Source organism: Chamaea fasciata, unplaced genomic scaffold (assembly GCF_029207755.1).
Source record: "Chamaea fasciata isolate MVZ Bird 193981 ecotype frontalis unplaced genomic scaffold, bChaFas1.0.hap1 SCAF_2, whole genome shotgun sequence".
NCBI classification, from domain to species: domain Eukaryota; kingdom Metazoa; phylum Chordata; class Aves; order Passeriformes; family Sylviidae; genus Chamaea; species Chamaea fasciata.
The window spans coordinates 42634646-42655817 of record NW_027094087.1 but is presented as its reverse complement, the minus strand read 5'-3'; the positions used below and the strand labels follow the sequence as shown (position 1 = coordinate 42655817).

Here is a 21172-nt window from a genome sequence, read left to right as displayed (position 1 = left end):
TGGGCTAAACACCGGTACCCGGGAGACCACGGCGACGGGAAGTTGTGCCGGATCTTGCAGGGAAACGTGGCAGCTCTGCGGCTTTTGAGTCGATCCTGGCAGCTTTTGGAAACAAGGCCAGGCACTCACCTGCCTGAAAGGTAGTTCACAAGACTCTTGAAAGTGACTTGATTGAATTCTCTCTGCGTTATCAAGATACAGGACACCTCGACCTTGCTTCTAGCTCATATTTCCCCTTTGTGCAATCATTTATGTTGATAGTGAAAGCAAAGGTCGAGGAATTAATAGAAATTATGCTGGGAAATGAGCCGTTTATTACTAAAGGTTATAATTTCTTCCCGCAGGTATGACTTTTGGCACATTGTGAAGTGAGAGGCAGTGTCCTCTCAGATTTGCAAGTGGGCACTTTTCACAAGTAATGCTTTCATGTGAGATATAGAGGGAATGTTAATGAGTAACATTTGCGTCAAGTGGATTTTTGTACTGTGTATTTTTTATTTCAGTAAAGTGGATTTTATGATGAGCATGGTTAAATATTATGTGTCAACAATGACTTACATCTAAAACCTGTCTTGGTTTTCTGTGGCATGTGAACCTGGACTGAGTTAAGTTTCGCAATTTCTTTCTTCCATAATTTGGTATTACTTTTCTTTTTCTGGATAATTTCTGTTCCATGTCTCTTTATTACGACCCTCCCAAAAAGGAGAAATACTTTGCTGGATATATGAAATTACATAGCTGGAGTAAGTTTAAAACTCTAAAGTTTTAGGGACTAAAGCTGAAGCAAATGCAATGAAACTTCCAGTGCTGTAGAGCGCCTTGTGAAGCAGTAGCCTGCTTTTGAGCTCAAAGCTCTCCCCTGCCCCCAAATTTGTGTTTATTTCTTCATCTGTGCACTTAGGACTTTGTCAATAGAAAATGTTCTCCATGTGAAAGCTGTCAAAATAAACATGGTATAACAGGATGTTTCTGGTGATGCTTTACTGAGATGTAGTCTGTTTACATCTCAGCTGAAAAAGCATTCACAAGTTGAGCAGAAGGTAGGGGAAGTGTTCATGACCAAGGCGCCATACTGGAAATCTAGGTTAAACCCTGGATCTGTCAAAGGTATGTGTCCTTGGGCAAGTTTCCTAATCTCTCCTGGACCTAATAAAAGTACTTTCTTTCTTACTCCACTTGTCTACCTGGTCTTATTTAGACTGTAAGCTCTTCAGGCCAGAAGACTCCCATCAGGAGCAAACAAGTTCCAGTCTGTGTGGTGTTGCCCTGTGCTACTGTAATCAAAGTAATAACAGTGATCACCCTGGAGGGTCAGATCTTGCAGTTCCTATATGACCACAGTGAGCTTCAGAAGCTTTAAACAAAATTGTATTTGTTCCCCTTTGCCTGCCTCCTTGTCATTTTTACTACTATTATTTTGATAATTAACTTCATAGACTTTTTTTTTTCCAGTTTAAAAGTTTTAAAAGAATGCCTGAGAACTGTGGTAGCCCGCTCCTGGGATATTTTCAAAGTGTGATTTTGAAGCTATTTGACTGATGCTGTCAATCAAACAAGGCATATAGGAGACACTGTGGAGTGGAAGGAATGATTTCATTAATACACTCTTTTTGCACAAAGTTGGTAAAGTGAGTTGCCCTTCAAACTGCTCTTGAGCATGGTTTTGGAAAGAGCTGGTTGGAGCTGGGCAGGGCCAGGGAGCAAATCAATAACAACCAGTGGTCAGTAACAAATTGGTAATGTGTTTTTGGTGACCATCTGTATTTACAGTATAGTGTGTTCCTGTACAGACCAATCTAGACCGGATTGACAGAGGGAATGAAGCATTTGCTGGCAGACCAAAGTCAGGTTCTAATGACTGCGCTGATCTTGTCCATACTGTTTGATGTCATACAAGCAAGCACATAGCTGTCTGCCAGTCTCTTAAAAGATCAGTGAAAAATTGAAATTCATTCCCAGATGTAATTCTAGAATCCAAAAAGCAGCAACAAGCTACATTTGTTAAATTGAAAAATGTTAACACCAGTTAATTTTGAAAGATGAAATAAGAAATAAAATCAGAAGATGAATTCTTACATTCTCTGTTGTTTACTGTGACTTCCTCAAATGTGTTGAGCTTGCAATTGTTTCCTGACAAATACATTTTTTTTCTTTTCTTGTTGCTCACCTACACTGGGTAGAACTGGATCTCTCTTCATCCAGACAGCCCATGCCTTTGTCAAATGAAGTGTACAATGGGGATATTTTCTGGGGAAAGTTTGCTTTATACAGCCTCTCTCATCTCCCTTTCTCTTTGCAGCCTTTGTGTAGAGCAGGAATGTGTGAGTTAGGTTGTTAGTTGTGCACATTTGTGTAGTTCTCAGCTCTGCTTGGTGCTTCCCCACCTGTTGCTGCTGATGCCCCAGCACATTCTCTGGGTACCATTGCCATTTCTTGGCTCTCTTGGCAGCCTTCAAACCTCTAAGCCTGGGAAACCTCTCAGTGTAGCTTTTGCTTTTATACAGAAGTGAACTGTATGTCCTGTTGAACCTTAATTTGTTCTTGCCATGGGCAGGGAGCAGTGCGCTTGCTGTGTCCTGGCCTGCTGGTTCCCAAGGCTGCATTTTTTGGCCTGTTCTCTCCTCCCACTGCCCTCTCGTGGCTCCTCTCAGCAGTACCTTTGAGCAGCCACCACAAATCAGCCGTACCTACCTCCTTCTTGAAACAAGTTCAGAGAAGCAGCAACAGTCAGCTTCGGTATAACTCTTATGGCTGCCCACTGCTGTATACATCGAAAATACTTCAGAATCTGATCAATCACGTATTTAACAATCTAAAAGAAAAGAATGCGTGTTAGTTATGAACTCAGGTAACAATTGCCTTCAGATTTCTTTGCTCATCCAGTCTAGTTTCATTCATAATACCAATTCAAAGTAAATTTCATTTATCATAAGTGTTAGCATGAAAGAGAGTTGGAATCTAGCGTTTTTATATCAATATACATGAATTGTTCCATAATAGTATTTGCAGTATTAAGGCAGAATTCCAACTTAAGTCATGAAATGCTATTTAATAAACCTGGTTAATGAAACTGATGATTTTACAGATGCTTATGGAAGGAGGTTCCTTGTCACAAGTATTTCAGTTACAATTAGATGCCCAGGAGAAGACAGGGAGGAATACAGCATGTTCACAGTTCAGTATCATGTTCAGATGGCTCCCCAGCAATTCAGTTTCCATAAGAACACAATGAATGTTTGCACAGTTATTAATACCATAGATCAATTTTCTGTACGTAAAGAAATAGGCCTGAAAGTCACAACATAAAAACATTCAAAATACTATTTGGCTTACGGTTTCAAGACTTCAGACGGCACTCAGCTCATCTTCTTAAGCTTTGTTCTGCAGCTGCTGGGGACAGAAATGAAAAAAAGAACTGACAGCTAATATTTGCAGAGAACTCCAGGTCCCAAAGGCTAAATAAACCTGTAGGTGCTTCTCTTTTCTGTCCTCTACTGATGAAGCAAATGGGCAGGGTGATCTTCACCCTGAGCTGACTGCCTTCTATCTCTTCAGGACAGCACTTCAGAGCCTGGCAGGTGGCAGAGGAACTTGCAGTCCTTGTAGGAAGTCTCAGCAGCATTAGGGCATGAAACTATGCGATACAGAGGTGGAGCTAATGCCTTTTATCTCCAAGGCAGCTCCTCCTTCTGCAGAATGTGGAGAGGCAGACAGTGCCCAAGTAGGTGTCATTCCAGTCAGCTTTGGGTCTCTGATGTCTCATAGAGTCTGAGCACTGGGTGTTGAGATGCACCTCCACCCCTGGAACTGCATCAAGGCCCAGAGAAAGCAGCTGAGATGAGAAGAGTCAGGAGACATGAAGCCAGCTACTTAAAAGAAGCAGCAGGTAGGGGGATGTGGCATGGGAGCAGGTAGCTGGTACAGTTGCAGATTGTCCAAAAAATGAACAGTTAGAAGACAGAGTAGAAGAGCTAGGGATAAATAGAAAATGCATATAAAAGGGCACAAAAGCTCTGTATTCTTAAATAATTTTATTTAGGAGATTTGGCTGTTTTATGTAATGCTCCTATTACAACTGCATGCTATAGTCTTGTACTGTTTTATTTTTATTAATCCTTGAGAAAAAGGGAATACTGTTATTTTCACTTTCAAATGAGATATTGAAAATAACTGAGACACTGAGCCACAGAATGGGGAAATGAACCTACCTCTGCTAACAGCAATTTACTCTCTAGATCACGTTTTGAGAACTAACTATGCATGTATTATTTAAGGAATTTTTTTTTTTCAGTAGGAAGAATGGCAAAAAATTAATTTCCAGCTCTAGAACTTATCTGGCACATCAGCCACTGTCTATGGATAGAACTGTCTATGGATAGTAACTGAAAACAGAGGAAAAAGAAATTGAGCTTTTAGGAGAGGATAGCACTCATTCCATTTGGTTTTATTTGATTTGCTCTTTTCCAGGTTTGTTTATGCTTTTTGGGGGAGGTTTTAGTAGATTTATTTTGCAGATGACAATGAGAATAGATGGCAGCAAAACAAAGGTTTATTTAAATTTACCCTCAAATTTGAAGATGAAAAGCATATGAAATTAATTGGGAGGTACAGTCAGCACCACTCAGTGCTCCACTCTTGCTGACCCATTAACAACATTTGAGTGTTGTGGGAAAGATGAATCCCCTTGTTAGGCTGTTCTAGACAGTCTCTACAATAAATCATTTGGACGTAGTTACTTGGTACAGCAGACAGCTGTTCATACTGCCTCACGGCAGATCATTTACTGAGTTCATTTGTTGCAAGGAATTCCTTATTGCATTCTCTCGACCGACATTTGCTCTCACAGGTCTGGCAATAGAAGGCAGGAATAAAATCCTGTGTTGGAAACATATTTTTTCACCCTCTTTTGGGAAGACATTTGTTGCAGAAGTGCAGACATACTCAGTTTTGTATGTATTTGAGCATATTCGTACTTGGTGTGTCAATTGTATTATCTTGCATACAGTTTGAGGGGTCTGCCGTTGCAGGCTTTATTTTGTCACATTCACAGAAGCAATCCTGTTTACCTTCTGGGAGACCAACAATAACTTCTTGGCTGTTAGAGATCTAGATTTGGGGCTCAGCTCCTCATAATTACTAAGAACTTTTAAAATCAGCTCCAAAATACATGAGCTGCTTGAGTGAGTAGAGCAGACAGGATACCAGGACAGCATTACTTGGGTATATTGTTCCAGTGGAGCTCCCTCCCTGAACAAAGCATTAATAAAGACATTCTTTCATAAGAGATACTCCACCCAGGAATGTTTCAGGGTGCAAGTGTTCCATAGTGTCTTGTTTGTGGAGGAGATACTATTATTACTTACCACTGATACTGTGCCACCGGCCTGTTTAGTGGTTTGTAAACACTAATGAAAATAGGTCCTTGAAGCCCTGAAGGGCTAACATGCTAAAGAAGTGCCAATAGAAGCATAAATGGAAGGGAAGATTGGGATTTAAAAACCTTCACTTGGTTTGGTAAATAATTACTACCATAAGAAGCCCATTTTGGGACTTCCCTTGGTTGAGTGGGGGTACTGTAATGAAATGCAATTTACCAATTGCATATCAAGTTGTGTATCAAGTTTTTTCCTCGTTGTGTTTTTTAATAGTCCTATCTTGTGGTGGGGTCTAGATTCATGGGCTGGGGCTTCACACAGGGTGAGAGAGAGCAGTAGAAATGGCCAGGGCGGGTAGGCATTGTGTATGCCATTTTCTCTGTTGGTTTTTACTCTGTCTGTCTGGGCTAACTAGACCAAAGTCTGTGATGTAACTCCAGTTTTATATCTAAAGAGCAGAGTCTGGACCAGCATTGCTCCCAGCTTGTTGGTCTTGTCCTTTCATAGTGAACTAATTTCAGTGTCAATCCTTTCCTCTAAAGATTTGCACTTGCTGTTTGAGGACAGGGGGTTTCCTTTGGTGTGTGTGGTGGCAGAAGGAAGAACCTTTTGAGGTGTGTATTGTTTGGAAGAGCCTGTCTGTAGGGCACCAAATGTATTTCTTCTTTTATCAGGATATTGAGGCCATGGTGGCTCGCCACAGTTGCTCCCTACGGGGCTGGCAGGACAGGACTTGGTCACCAGGGCCTGTCCCCGGTGACACAGACAGGCAGCCCAGCAATCACTGTTGTGGCGTGGCAGGGCCAGGGCCAGGCTGAGTCACGCTCAGGGTTGGGGTCAGGCCTGCTGAGGGCAGCCGGGTCCACCACAGTCTGGTGGCCACAGGGCAGGGCCGGAATGATGGTGCAGGGCCACGGTCAAGGCAAGAAGTCATGTCAGGGTCAGGCCTGGTGGCAGTGACAGGGGTCAGCCATGGCCCTGTGATGGCCAGGCAGGTCAAGCTGGGTGTCAGCCCGGGGGTCAAGGCAGAGGCCACGCACAGACAGAGCTGGGGGTGCATCTGGGGCTGTAACTGGAGCGGCCCAGTGGACAGCCTGCGCTGAAACGCAGCTCCCCAGGGGAGGAGGGCTCACCCTCGCTGAGGCCTGTGGCTGTTGTCTTCACGACACCTTTCTCTAAGGACACCCAGCTCTGCTCTTCCCAAGCTGGTCCAGGGTCCAGGCAGCCACAGGAGCGGAAAGGACATTCTCAGGGTGCTTTCACCTGTACTCACTCAAACACAGGCCTTATGCCAGGTCTTTCAGACTATTGAGACTAATGTCTGCACTTTCAAGTGACCAAACAGTGTAAAAGTGAAAATCACAAGGATTATTATTGTTATTATTGAATTCACTTTCTGGTGTTACTAGGGTTGCCAAAAGTAAGATGGTGTTGACATTGATGAGGTTTAAGCAAAGACTTACTGTTAAGTCATAGGCAGACATTTTCCAAGTCCAAGCTTAATGGTAAAAGTAGAATTTATTGAACTCTTTCTATATAGATAAATTGACCAGGCTTCAAGAATAAAGAGGTTGGACAGAGCAGAGCAAGCAAGCACTAACTGTTGAGTAGACAGTCAATATGGGGAGTTACTCTGGAATAGCTAATGCAGAACAGTCCAATTTTTTTAGGTTTCCATGGACCTGTGACCCAATTACAGTCTTGTGCACCTTGTAGGAAGTCTGCATACTTTCCAGGTTTGACCTCTCCAATAGTAATGTCTCTATATCCTCAACATCCTCTCTTTCCTCCACAGTTCAAGTGCAGAAGTTAAATTAATAATTGACATTAGTTGGAATTGGAGTTTGCCATTAGGTAGAAGAAGACAGCTTTCCATACTAAGCAAGCAGAGAGTCATTGAGGTGCCTGCATGAAGAGAATGATTTTCTCATGCTGACAGCTTCTACACACTGTGTCCCAACACCTTCAAGTCCTTGCATGTATTTCAGAAATAATAAATTGGTTATGCCAGTAATTCAAAAAAGCGTTTCACAGAAACACATCTGATTCTTATTGAGAGTGGCTGGCTATCTCCCCATGCATACTGGCACAGCTGTGCTCTGGTTATGTGTGTCACAAGGCCTGTCCAAGACTGCAGCACCTGCTTTTATAGAGAAGCCCAAGGTGTGGAGTTTTGCTGGGTTTGGTCCCTGATGTGCTTCAAACTCCCGCATCCATCCAGACATGCAGCACTTGCACCTCCTGCAGACGTGGCTCAGCCTGGCTAACAGCTGGGAGCAAAGCTACTTGGGCTGTGTGTCAGGACTCCAGCTGATGTTCACTGGTTTCTGTCAGATACTGTTTTGATGGCGTTTGAAAATCGTTGTGTGTGTGTCCATCTCCTTTTCTTCTTGTAAATTTGGGTTTTGTCAGTGCTTTGTGTATACTGAATTTAATTATCCTTTAAAACCTTTTTTCTTTTGAGTTTTGAATTTTGGGCACAGAGATCTCATTTTCTTTTCTGTTCCAGAAATTTAACACAGGACTATGCAAACTAAGGCCTGACCTCAGTTTGGTCTTTCCTGTACTGGTTTAAATTGAAAAATTACTTATTTCCTTGGAGCTTAGTCTGAAAAAATTCACTACTTAAGCATATAATGCAAGAAATTCATTAAAGCAGGTAGGAAAAATGGGATTTGTTTTGAGGACAGGTGCATCTAAAAGTTCACATGAAATGTACTTCTAATCCTTCTTTGCAGCTAAATTATTATGTTTACACTGTTAACTATAATAAACTGTATTTAAATGTCTGCATTTTAAACTCCGAACTGAAACATTTTCTCAGTCTTACCTCAGAAATAAATAAAGCTGTATGCTGGTACCATATTAATTGTGAACAAACACATCAAAACCACAAAAGCTAAGAGTAAATTTTGAAAAGTACAGTATGCTTATACTTTATAGCACATAAATTACATAGAATTTACTTTGTTGTTGGCATAATCAAGGAACTGTAACACTTCTGCTTGCCATGCCTTTGGATGTTTAGACGAGTAGGGGTCTGAGTCCAGAAAGCTGCAGTCAGGAGAAGCTGCAGCAGTGTGTCTGGGGTGCTCTGCAGTCTCTTTTTCCATTATAGACTTGTGTGTTCTTAAATACCTATTTGTATGTGTATATTTGTGTGTTCTTTAATATATGTAAAATTATACACATATAAAGATAATACTTTAAAGTATTATTATACCATAATATTTCAATTTCCAGTGGAAGAGTTGTGATAAATTATGAGAGTCTAAGGTTCTAAAGCAGAGGATCTCTGTGCAAGTATATATTACACACATATATATAAGCATTACATTTCCAGATGAAAAACACACACTGTGTCAACTTTTAAAGCTTTCATTAATTCTTATGACCTCTTTCCTTACTTTAAAGCAATGTAAATGAGGCTTTTGTAGTGTTACAGTAACACATAAACTGTGTGCAGGTACACTGACCTGTCTTACTTCTGTTGTCCAGAACTGTAAACTCTGATCGATGTGAGACTCCGCACAATTATCTGAGTCTGCAGAGGTGTATTTTGAGAGCCCTAGGCTTCAGGCTTAGCTCTGTACAAGCAAATGTCTAAGCCTGTTTGGAGCCTCTCAAATTCAGAACTCTGTCCAGACCCATGGGCCATCCTACACAAACCTGCTTCTGGAGGTGAGGATTTGCTTTTAATTTGAAACCAATTCGCCTCTTCCCGAGTTCTCACTTGGCCTGAATTTCGTTTCTTGGGGGTTTTTTTGATTTTTTTTTTTCTGATATTGTTTGTTAGGAAAGGTTTTGCATAAAGAAAGTCAAGCAACATGAGGAATAGTGTCTGCATTGTATGTCTTTGTAAGGCAGTTAACTTTACAATGATACATGACTGAGCTGTAAACTACTTGCAATAGATGACTGTCTCTATCAGTATTTATAAAAGTTGATTGTAATCAACTAGCAGCTCTACCCTGGCAGAGTAAATATGTCTGCTGTTAATCATTAGCTTCAGATTTATTTAGAGACCTGATCCTCAGCCTTTCAACCCATCATGTGGTACATGTAGGATTTTCAGGACAGAAATTCAGGAGCTCAAAACTTATACCTGGCATGCAGTGTTTTTGTTAGATGAGACTACATCTATGACTGCAAATAAATCAGAATCTTTACATGGAGAATTTTATCTGTTGCCTCTATTAGCATGTATTAATAATAATAGAAATTCCTATTAATGAAGTAATCTAATTAGAGACATTAATTACTACCATTCAGAAGCTGTGTGACACACTTCAAAGATGGTAGGTGGCTTTTCTTTCCGTTGCATCATGCGTTTGTTTTGTTATTACCATATGATACTGGTAGGTAGCTTGCAAGTATTAACAGCATAGTAAAGTAACACACGTTTTTCTAGACTGTCGTTTGTAGCCTACAGAGAGACATTGTAACTAATCGATAAAACAGTCACAGAATAGAGCTTTCCCCTGCTTTGCATGTGTTGTGAAGGGAAGGGCAGAGAATCAGCCCAAGCTGGAGAGTCACCAACAGCTGTGACTTTCCTAGTGGTATTCCACCTCATTTGCTCTTAGCAACCAGCTGCCCAAAGGACTAAAAGCTTTCATTTTCTGAGTACATATAACCGCTAAAGGATCTGTACTTACAGACTTCTCTGTTTGTTCCAGCAGGGCTGAAATGATGTTTTCACTGTAAACCCTCGGTAGCTGCTACAGAAATAGTTTCATGTTAAAAGGAATGTTTTGAGGCACTGTTACACCTTGAGGTGCATGATTAATCACCCTCAGCTCCTTGTGATCTCAGTTTCCAATGCTCTGTTTTGAAAACTTAACTTTTTGAAGACAGTCATTGAGCTTCTCATTTCAGAGCTTTAACTGAGAGCTTCTGATCCCAGAGCTGCCAGAACAGAGAGGAGTTATGTCGTCAGCATGAGAATTAACCTTTGTTCTTGCCCTTACAACTTTTCCTGGTTTTCCATTTCAAAGCAAAGTGTCATTCTATGCTCTGGCTCAGAAAAGCAGACAAAAGCTTCAAGGGGAGTGTTGGACTTGATGAAGGAAAACAGCAGCTAGTGTAAGTCAGTATATTAATTTCACATAGTTTAAAATGAGAAGTTAATGTTTTGGAGAAAACAGAGGTAACTTCTGGTCACTGTACAGAGGGTTCTGAAGTTAAAGAATTGTATACACCAAAGTCATTGTGACTTGCAGAGTGGAAGTATTCAGTGTCCATTGGGAGTCCAATGTTTCGTGTATGCTCATAGTCTGTCTTCGTGAATTTTGTGTAATGAATGCACACAATGCCACTGGATATCTCAAAGCAGGTGATCAGCTTTAATTTAAAAGAATAAATTTGTTGAATGGAGATTGTGTAATATGTCCGATTTTGTGATTTATTCTACTTTTTAATTAAGAAGAGGAGAGAGGGGAATAGAAGGGTTTTCCCTATGTGCAGATTAGGGAGAACTTCAGTAAGGGCAGAAAAGATGTTCTGCCTTGAACTCACATATTCCCTGACTGTATCCCTGACACACACAGCAGACCTTGATGTGTGAATCTGATACCTGTTCTCAGAAAAGTGTTCTGAGGACAAAATTATATTTCTGTTTGCAAATATCTATTTATGTAGCCCTCCTTGCTGTTTGAAAGGATCCTTCGGGCTGCATATCCAGTTCATGTGCAGAAGTGGTAACTTTGTGTTTTGAGTACTTCTACCTATTAAATGTACAGTCTGGGAGGCAAAACTAGAGGAGATTAATTCCCCTTTCACTTTCTTCTGCCTTCTGTCTCTTGGCTTTGCACATTACTGGAATCTAAATATTTAGGGATAATTATGAGCTGGCAACGTCATGTGACCATTAAAGTGGAATTGAAAACATATGCCATACAGTTCAGTGCTGGATACTCCTGACCTCCACGTGAATATTTCATGGCACTCCAGTTGCTCCTTTCCATGCAGTGGTGTCACCACTAGGGGACTCTCCCTTCCGCAGTCTGGGCTGCTGCCTGTTCCGGAGAGCTAAAAGTCCTTCCCTTATATTTCTTGGTGTTTGGCCCTGGTCAGTAACAAATACTGAACCCACACACTCTGTCCTGCATTGTTGTGCCACATCCTCTTTGCCCATGCACATCTTTACTTCTGTTGGTCACATACATAAATACATCTGAGGGCAACTGAGTGAGTTAATGGTCATTGAAAAGGATAAACACTTAGAGAGAAAACTACTATTTCAGGGGAAGAGAATATTAAATTTGAGCATTTGATTTGCAACGACCTAGCAGGTTAGATTCAACCATTATTGGCAACACATTTTGTTCATCAAAATAGAGGAGACCTTGATTTTTCAGAGAATTACTGCAGAAATGCTTGATTTTACAAATATCAAATTTTTTTAAAAGTGAATTTTCAGTTAGATCTTTTTACATTGTCTTGTAGTATGTGCAACCAAAACACGGGAGTCTTTTTTCCTCTGTGATTCATCTACTTGTGCATGATGTGTTACATGTAATAATGAGGCTGACTTGGTTCATTTTTATTAGCCAAACAGACAACAGTAAGAAAGAAAAATAAACAAAACATGTTTTAACGTGAGTAAAAGTATACCAGCTACTAAGAATAAAGACTGCCTTAGAAAACAGACCTGTTGTGTGTCTGATGTGCTAGGAAAGAGTGTGTTGACTCATTGTTTTTCTTCCTGGTAGGATTAACCTGCCACAGGAGCTTCTCTGGTACCTTGGCAACCAGAATGTTGTTGTTATTGTTTTCATATGTTTCTAGGAAATGACAGATAATAATTTTTTTTCAAATTACTTAAGATGTGGTAGCCTTTGCCATTGTCAGTAATACTTTTTCTGCCTTTTTTTTTTTTTTTTTTTTTTTTTTTTTAAATAAGATGACAGCTTGGAAGTATGTCTTTAAATTATTTTCATAAAATTAAAAGCAACTATAAGTAAGAAAATATACTTGCATATATGTTTGTCCTGGTTTGGGACAAATTTGGGAGGGAACTTTCAAAGGGATGTTCCCTAAAGGGCAAAATTCAGCAGCCCTTCCCCCAACCTGTTCCAGAGATAAACCTCCTTCAAGAAAAGTGAAAAAAACCCTGTTTATTTAACAAGCAAAGTATTCACAATCATGAGAAAAATGGAAAATCTAAACAATGGAACCACTCGTTGTTCTGAAGAGATGGCAAATCCAGAGAATCCTTTTGTAGTTCACAGTCCTTTCCGTGGGTGTGTCCTCGGCTTTCTCTCAGTCTCTCCGAGGCTTGGGTCCGGTGTCCTGGCCGCAGTGCAGCTTGAGGGGCCCCCAGACGATAGTTCTGGTGTTCCCGGCCCGAACAATGGCGAAACAGTTCCAAAAAAACCCCTCTGGCCTCAGTTAACGAGAGAAAAACCAGCGAAAACATCAAGGGAAAACTCCCTGTCTGTCTGCAGAGCGGAGAACTCCGAGGGCGCTGCTTTGTCTCTATGTTTTGAATACAGCCGCGAAAAAAAATCATCGCCTTTCCTTCTCCCCCTCTTTGCTCTTAGATGTAGTTTTAAAGTGCAGAACTTATTTCTGGGCTAAACAGATGAATGGGGATACAATTCAGTATCATAAAGTCACCCCAGGACAGCGTTTTCGAGCTACTTGTGGCTGTGGCAGCACCCAGAGTTTTCTAGAAAAATAGCTGGTCATAGGAATGATGGAGTTGTACAGTTCACCAGTGCAGCATGATGTATAAAGCGTTTGGAAGGGGATAAATTGAAGTAGAAAAAAAAAAAATAGGAAAGAACAGGTTATTCAGGCATTGTTTTTTAACATCTCTAGCCTTTTCTTCCTGACAAAGCAAGGAATATGAACAGAGTAAAGAGAAAAGCTTGGTTTAGGTTACTGCAAGTTATCTGCCCTGCTGTATTTTTTATCTAATGCTTTCAACATTATTTTTATCTGCAGTCCTTTCAGGCTTATCTTTTGAGACACTGAGAGCTTTGACCCAGTGAGCAAATTTGATCTGCTTATTCTTCACCTGGTGCAATTCCTCATTCTTTGTTGTTGCTATTTATTTGTTCTCTTATGAGGCGTGTGGTAAGAGTCCTTTAGGGCCAAATCCTTCTCTGCTAAATTCAATAGGAATAATAATTTCTGCCTTAGGAAAAATGGGATTGAATCATCTGTCCTCTGCAAAAAGTGTTGTCCCCAAATGTTCTATTTGGCAACCCAGTTTCTACTACCTTGAACACATGTTTTCCTCTTCATATTCAGAGGGAAGGTGGTAAGGAAAATGCCTTTCCTCTTACAGTTGCAATTAAAACTCCTTATTATCCTAACAGGAAGTGGCAGAAGAGGCTACACATCTATGGACAGTATTTATGATAGCCCACATGAAAGTCTAGAGCATACAAACATTTAGGTTAACTTTTCCCTGGAGATGTCTGTAAAAAATACTGGAACATCCTTGTGCCAATAAGGAAGAGATGTTTTTTAAAACAGTGCAAAGAAATTGCTCCTGAGTGATTCATTAGTTTAGATGCTGTGTAGAATAATAGATGGGAAAAGATAATGAGCCTGTGAGGTCATTTAGGTTTGCTGCCTGCGCTGGTTTGTGGAGCAGTCTCCTGTAAGTAATCCTGGGAATAGATTTGCCTTCAATCCCATAATAGTTTATAGATACTTTTCCCAGTCACAATGATGTTGTCTCTTCTCAAAAGGCAATGGCTCCAAGTGTACAAAACAGCTGTAGGCAAATGAGGAGTAAGGATAGACGGAGCAGACTGGGAAGCAGGATTAGTGCATTTGGTTTGGAGGGAGTAGGTGTTTTGACGCTCCTGAAGTGCAGTGTCTCAATACCTAATGTGTAATCCGAGTAACAATAGTGCTGCCTCAGAGGCAGGTTCATTGCAATACCGAGTGCAGATACCATCTCCTGCTGCAATTGTTTCTGGAGATGGGCTTTCCTGCTGGCTCACAGCTGTCGTTCATTAGTATCGTGAGGGGGCACTAAACTTGACAGAGCAACTATGTAGGGAAATGATGTGGTTTGGCTGGGAGTCATCGCGAAGGAGAAATACTTAATAGCCATGCAATATTGCAGCTACATGTCGTGTCTCATATTCGTTAACTATTATTCGTTACTCAAATAGCTATATAGATAGGGTTCCATATATGGGCCTCTGTGTGTGTACAAATCTAAATATGCACAAGCAGTTTAAAGGATTTATTTGATGAGTTGGGCCTGACAGCACAGTTCAAAAGCAGCATATTCACAGATAACGACTACATATAATGCCAAGCATGTACCAGTAAAGACTTTACAGTGTTTAAGCTTTGAAGTCAGTGTTTGTGCGAGACTTTAACTCCGTTTCTCAGTGCAAGGCATGTTCGTGCAGTGCCTGGTTTGGTCGATGTGAGAGTGCTTACGGGGTTTTTGTATTTCTCTTCGCTCTGGAACGCGTCAATGTGCAGCAAATAGCTGTTTCTCTGTCCCTCCCGTCGCTTCCCGGCCGCGGGCGCTCGGGTGGCGGCGCTGCCCCGGGACACGCCGGGAGCGGGCGGGCGCTTGGCTGCGGTACCGGCGGCCGCCGCCTGGGGGCGCCAGGGTCCCGCCCGGCGGCCGCCCCGTGGACGGCGATCCCAGCGCGGATCTCTCCCCGCGGGAGGAGCCGTTCGGCCCGGCTGCCTCCTGAAAGCCCGCGGGGATGGAGCTTAACAGATGCTCCCCTCTTTCGGGACTTCCGCAGAACTGCCCACGGGTTGTTTCCCGGGCAGTCGCTGTGGCTGCAGCCACTGCCCAAGCAGCTCATGTCTTTCTCTCCGTGCTTTTACTCCTCCCAGTATCTTGGGTCTCCTTCGGTGAGGCCACAGGAGTGAGGTCATGGAGTTGGCTCTTGAGAGCACATTGTTCATCCCCTCTGTTTCACATCAGTGCTAGGCTGCGTTCCAGGCTGCACTGTGCATTTACGGTGTTTAGTCACTCCCGTGGTGCGGTAATACCTGCCATGATTAACATTTTTGCCTTTGTAATAAGTTTATTTGGAATGGCTAGTACTCGTGCATGTGGCTGTGTAATCTTCTTCAAAGGAAATACTCATTTCCCAAAAATGTCTCCCTCCAGCCTTCCTGTCCATCAGATGCCACCAGATGCACGGTAGGGGCTACTATGGACAATGAACTCTATAAATTCCAGATCAAAATATATCCATTTCCAGTCTAAATGTTTAATTTTAAGTTTGTTCTGTGCAGTAGTATTGTCTCAGATGAGGTTTTATGTAAATTGATAACTGAAGTAACTTATGTTCTCTGAGAGCATCTGTATTCCTAGACAGATTTTTACCACTGATAAAGGAGGCAGATTTACATGAAAGCCTTGCTCAAACGTTGGTGTTAGATCTCCACGCTGTGCACGAAGTCTTGTTTTGTTGCCATCAGTATCAGTTGGGGCGTGGATTTGCTGTATTTGCATCTATACTTTTGACACTAGTGTAATGTCATTTGAAAACAAGTAACTTTGCATGTCCCTTGCATTGTTCCCATTCCTTTGCAACTGTACCTTGTTCTTTTCTGTCCAGCTAAACAATTCATCCCTGTGACCTCTTGGTCTAAAACTTGAACTTGCTACTATATATCTTCTTTAGTTGGAGCCACATGTGTGTAGCTTGCTCAGGCTGCATCTCAGTGTGGCAGAACATTCATATGCATTATTAGTTGCCTCCCATATTGAGCACAGGCAGAATCACTATGCATCAAGGAAAGAGGAATATGTGATAAACATGTTGAACGTGTTGCATGAATATCTATTAGCTGAATTCACAATTTACTGTTTTCCTTTGCATGGAAAATGCATAGTGGACACCTCACTGTCAGGGCGTCAGTTATCTACCCCTAGAAAATAAAAATAATCTTGTTATTGCTTCTACTTAAATGAGTGAATAAATATCTCAAAATTTGCTTTATTTAGAGTGTTATTTATTCTGATTATTGGATCAACTTAATCTTACTTTCAATTGGTTTTAGAATGCATATGGATTGCCTTGTTCTTGCAAGGAAAAAAGATGTTCTTCCTCAGGGAAGAGAATAGTGCAAGCGTAAGAGTCATCCACTTAACCTGGTCCCATAATCTCATTTGTTAAGTCGTAGAATGTTGCTGTCACTAAAACTTCTATGTGATTGCTGTGAATGTATCATGTCTCACTGACTTTGTAAAAGTCATTATGTAGAGATATACTAAATACTTTAATGAACAGCAGAGAGAGTTTTTAATGATGGGCCTGTGATATCTAAAATGGCTTTTTTTTTTCCTTTTTAGTAAACTTCTGAAGAGAAAGAAGTCTGAAAAAGGGCTGCAGGGAGTGACTGGAGAATGGTTTGAAGAAATAAAAAGAAGAAAATTTCAGAATTACATTGATGCCAGTAGAATGTTAAAACCACCATTAGAGCATCAGCTAAGGAAGAGCAAAAACACCAGTGAGTTGCATTTGTCCATTTCCTTATCTATATAATAATGGTCACCAAACCAATGTCAGAGTGTAATAGTTAAGGAGTTTCTGAAATTGCACTGAGCTTCTTCTCATACCATTGTGTTACCAAAGATGTATTTTCAAAATGGGTATATTTCTTTAAGTAGATTCTGTTAAAAGCAGAGCTGGGACTCACAACACAAAATCCCTGATATTGTTATGCCGTAGTTAGAATCATAGTATGGCCCAGTTTGGAAGGACATCCGAAGATCTTCAGGTCCAGTTTTTCATAGGAAAGGGAAACTGGATGAGGTTATTTAGCGCCATTTGCAGTCACATCTTGTAAACCTCTAATTGTGGGGACTCTACCATGTCCCTGAAGAGGCTGTTCCAGTGATTAATTGTTCTCACTTTAAAAAAATGTCTTTATTAATCAAAATGAAATTGCTGTAATTACAGTAAATACAGTGGTAGTTTCCCAATCAAAGCAGTTATGGCTGCACTGTACAAAAAGGTTGTGGTTTAACCCAGCTGGCAGCAAAGCACTACATAGCCACTTACTCATTCCCCTGCTGTGGGAGGGGGTGAGAATTGGAGGGCTAAAAGTGAATTGAGGTAAAGGCAGTTGACAGATGAAGCAAAAGCCATGCACACAACGAAAGCAAAGCAAGGAATTCATTCAGCACTCCTCATGGTCAGGAGTGTTCAGCCACCTCCAGGGCTGCATCACATGTAACAGTGACTTGATACAAATGCCATCACTGTGAATGTTCCCCTCCCCCTTCCTCTTCTTCCCCTAGATTTTATATGCTGAGTATGATGCCATATGGTATGGGATATCCATCAGGTCAGCTGGGGGCATCCTCCCGCCTCCTTGTACACCCCCAATCCACCTGTTGATGGGGTGGGATGAGAAGCAGAAAAGCCTTTGCTCTATGTACGCCCTGCTCAGCAGTAAGAAAAAAAATCCTTGACTTATCAATACTGTTCTCAGCAGAAATCCAGAACACAGCCCCATATTAACTACTATGGAAATAATTTACTATCACAGCCAAACCCAGCACAGTCTTTACTCCTTCGTCCGTACCATTTACATCACACTCAGGTCCCACACTATCCAGTATATCCCCATTAGCCACCCCAATGCCTTCACCTTGCCTCTGCTCCAGCTTAGACTTACCCATATACTGCAGTGTCTCAGGCATATTACTGCTCCAAGTAGAGCCACAGTCTCTCCAGGGATACACTTGCTGTGGCATGGACTTACCCACAGCCCCAGTCCATCTGAGGTGCACCTTTTCCAGCATAGTCTCCTCCATGGGCCACAATGCCTTCAGAAATGCACCAACTCTGACATGGCTTTACCCTTGGCTGCAGTCCCTGCAGGGGAGTACTTGCTCTTTCATGGTCTTATCCATGGCCACACACTTTGAGGTTCTCCAGCAAGACCACATGCACAGCCACAGATGCTTCAAGGTGTACCTGCTATGGACTTATTCTTGGCCACAATCCCTTCAGAAGTACACCATAACCATGGCACATAATCATTCCACCAAGGAGCACTAGGCTCTAATATACAGCCTGGTAAGCCTGTCAATTAATAGCTAAAACAGTGAGAACAGTGATAAATTCAGTCTAGCACATTCCACTGATATCTGTCATTATCTCAAACACTTCGAGCCCTACATTGGGCATCCTAAAGGACTCTTATGGTTTAACCCCAGCCATTAACCAAGCACCACCCAGTGGCTCATTCACTTGACCCCCCATCAGGATGGGCAGGAGGCTAAAAGTGAGAGAACTCATGAGTTGAGATAAAGACAGTTTAATAGGTAAAGGATAAGTCTTGCACATGAGGAAGCAAACCGAAGAATTAAGTTACCACTTTCTGTGGGCAGGCAGGTGTTCAGCTGTCCCCAGGAAAGCTGGGCTCCATCACGCACAACGGTTGCTTGGGAAGACAAACTATAACTGAACATCCTCCCTTCCTTCTTTTCCTCTCAGCTTTATACTCTGAGCACAGTGCTGAATGGTCTAGAATGTCCCTTGGGTCAGCTGTCCCCGCTGTGTCCCCTCCCAGGTCCTTGTGCACACTGAGCCTGCTTGCTTGTAGGGTGGGGTGAGAGGCAGGAAAGGCCTTAACTGTGTAAGTACTGCTCAGCAGTAACTAAAACATCCCTGTGTTATCAACACTGCTTGCAGCACAAATCCAGAACATAGCCCATGCAAGAGACAATGGAAAAATTAACTATACCAGCCAAAACCAGCACAAAAAAAAAAAAAAAAAGGTTTTGCCTAGTTTTCTTAAAAAACTAAAAGCACCTAAATGACATTTGGAATAAGTAGATGAGTTTAGGTGAGAAAGGTTTGAATATACCAATGGAAAACTACTTCTGGTAACACTGGGCTAAAGGCATGCCAGTGCTTATTATTATCAGGGCAAGTGTCAAAGCCTGAAAAGTTAGCCTGACCAGGAAGCAATTTCTTGAGATCTCATTTCACAGGTTCTGATGCCCATCCAAAATGAACATGCACAAGGAAACATGTTGTCTCAATAAAAAGCATGGCATTCTGTACTGTCTTTCATCTTTTATCCAGATAGTTCTCATGCATAATATATGCTTTTATTCCATTCACACTTCTGCATGTTTTTCATTGAGCTCTTCCTATTTGTGCTTCATAACAACTGGAAGCAGAGTCATGTATTTCAAAAGAAAAGTGAAACCTTAAACATTTTCTTGGTACTACAGACCTGCACAGATCATATCTCAGTCTTTCCTGACCTTTATTCCCCAACATCCCCTCTAGTCCTCAGCTGCCTGCTATTTTTCTCTTTCAGAGATGGTCTAATTGACTAAACTCTGTGTAATTGTTCTCTGGTATTTAACTTTGAAAGAACCTGTTTCTATTTCAGATCTGAAGAAGGGCTTGTGTGCCTCAGAGGCTTGTCTGCTATTTCCAACTGTATAAGTTGGCTAAATAAAAGGTACTATTTCTACCTGCAAGCCTTGCTGTGTCTACATCCCTAGACCATCCTGGCTATGGCAGAGTGCTGTTAGGACTCTTTTAATGTCACCTGTATTGTCAAGTCAATGCCACCTAGAGATTAGGCTCTGAAAGGGTAAAGAATGTGGCATTTTGAAGTACACAGAGATTGTCACAGAAAGGAAAGCCATGTATTACACACAGGTTTTAAATCACATTACATGAATTATTCACTTCATTTTGGACAACATCCAAAATGCTACCCCTTGCTATTGTTATAAATGACACTTTCCTCTGATTTTTGGGTTTGCTTTCTCCTACAGTCATTGGATAAGCCATTTTCAGGCTGTTGTATTGTTTCAGGCATGTGTTGCTTTAAATGGAAAAAAAAAAAAAAAGTAATGCCTTATTCCTGAGTGACGTCTTGTTTGTTTATATCCTCCACTTCACTGTGGTGTGGTGCAGATCCTGCAGTTTCTTTCCCTTATCTATAAGCAATACTCATCCTCATCTTCCCAACAAATGCCAGCTGCTTTTACAGGCAGACTGAGTTTATGTTCAATTTGAAGAAAACAAGTCATAACCCTCCCAAAGAAATCATTCACAATATCTTGCCTTCAAAATACACATGTGATACACAGTTTGTAGCAGGATAAAAAAAAAAGTACTCCAGTGGCCACAGGAATTCCATTGTAAGGAATTCTATGATACAAAGGACACGTTAGTCAGATTTAGTGTTACGTATGTTACAGTCAGTTACATCATTGTATATTCTGGGTTGTCGCATTTATATTTCTTACAAACATAAAAAGAAAGTGAGTATTGATTGTGGGTGCCTCAATTTTCAAATGTTTGGTTTGCCTGTATTTTAAAACAGGTATGGTTTTCAAGTGATTGAGTGCTGATTACTTTGTGAAGATCAGCCTCGTGTATCTCACATGCATCACTCAAAACCTATAATGCCTTTTGAAACTTTAGACCTGTTTATCTTTCTCTGTCTTCTAGTTAATCATTATAAACCAGTATGTCACATAGTCTGTCCAAAAATGTCAAAACTGGATTTTCCTGACATAAAAGGTAAGCAAAAGAAAATTGTTTATGAAGACATAACATTTATGTATATTTTAATACTATATTTATTAAGAACTTGAAACAAATCTACTTTTTATCACATTTTTAGATCATAAAGAAATAAAAATGTCATCCCGCACAAATTCTCAAGCACAAAAGAACACTTCAGCTTCATTTCTGGGGTTCAGATCACCTTTTGCTTGGCTTTCCTCCTTTAGAAAATCAAGGAAAACCCAGACTGAGAAGCAACCACGGTGAGCAATAATCAGAACATACATTATTTCCAGCTTA

The 21172-nt window shown here is 41.2% G+C and overlaps 1 protein-coding gene across 1 annotated transcript in view; it reads left to right on the top strand.

Annotated features, from left to right (window-relative positions):
• The window catches only part of EXPH5 (exophilin 5), a 37604-nt gene that overhangs the window by 742 nt on the left and 15690 nt on the right, over positions 1-21172 (top strand). Inside the window, exons 2-3 of the mRNA XM_066175796.1 lie at positions 16675-16832; positions 20991-21135. Coding sequence (XP_066031893.1) covers positions 16675-16832; positions 20991-21135 — 303 coding nt within the window. The remainder of the gene's footprint in view (positions 1-16674; positions 16833-20990; positions 21136-21172) is intronic.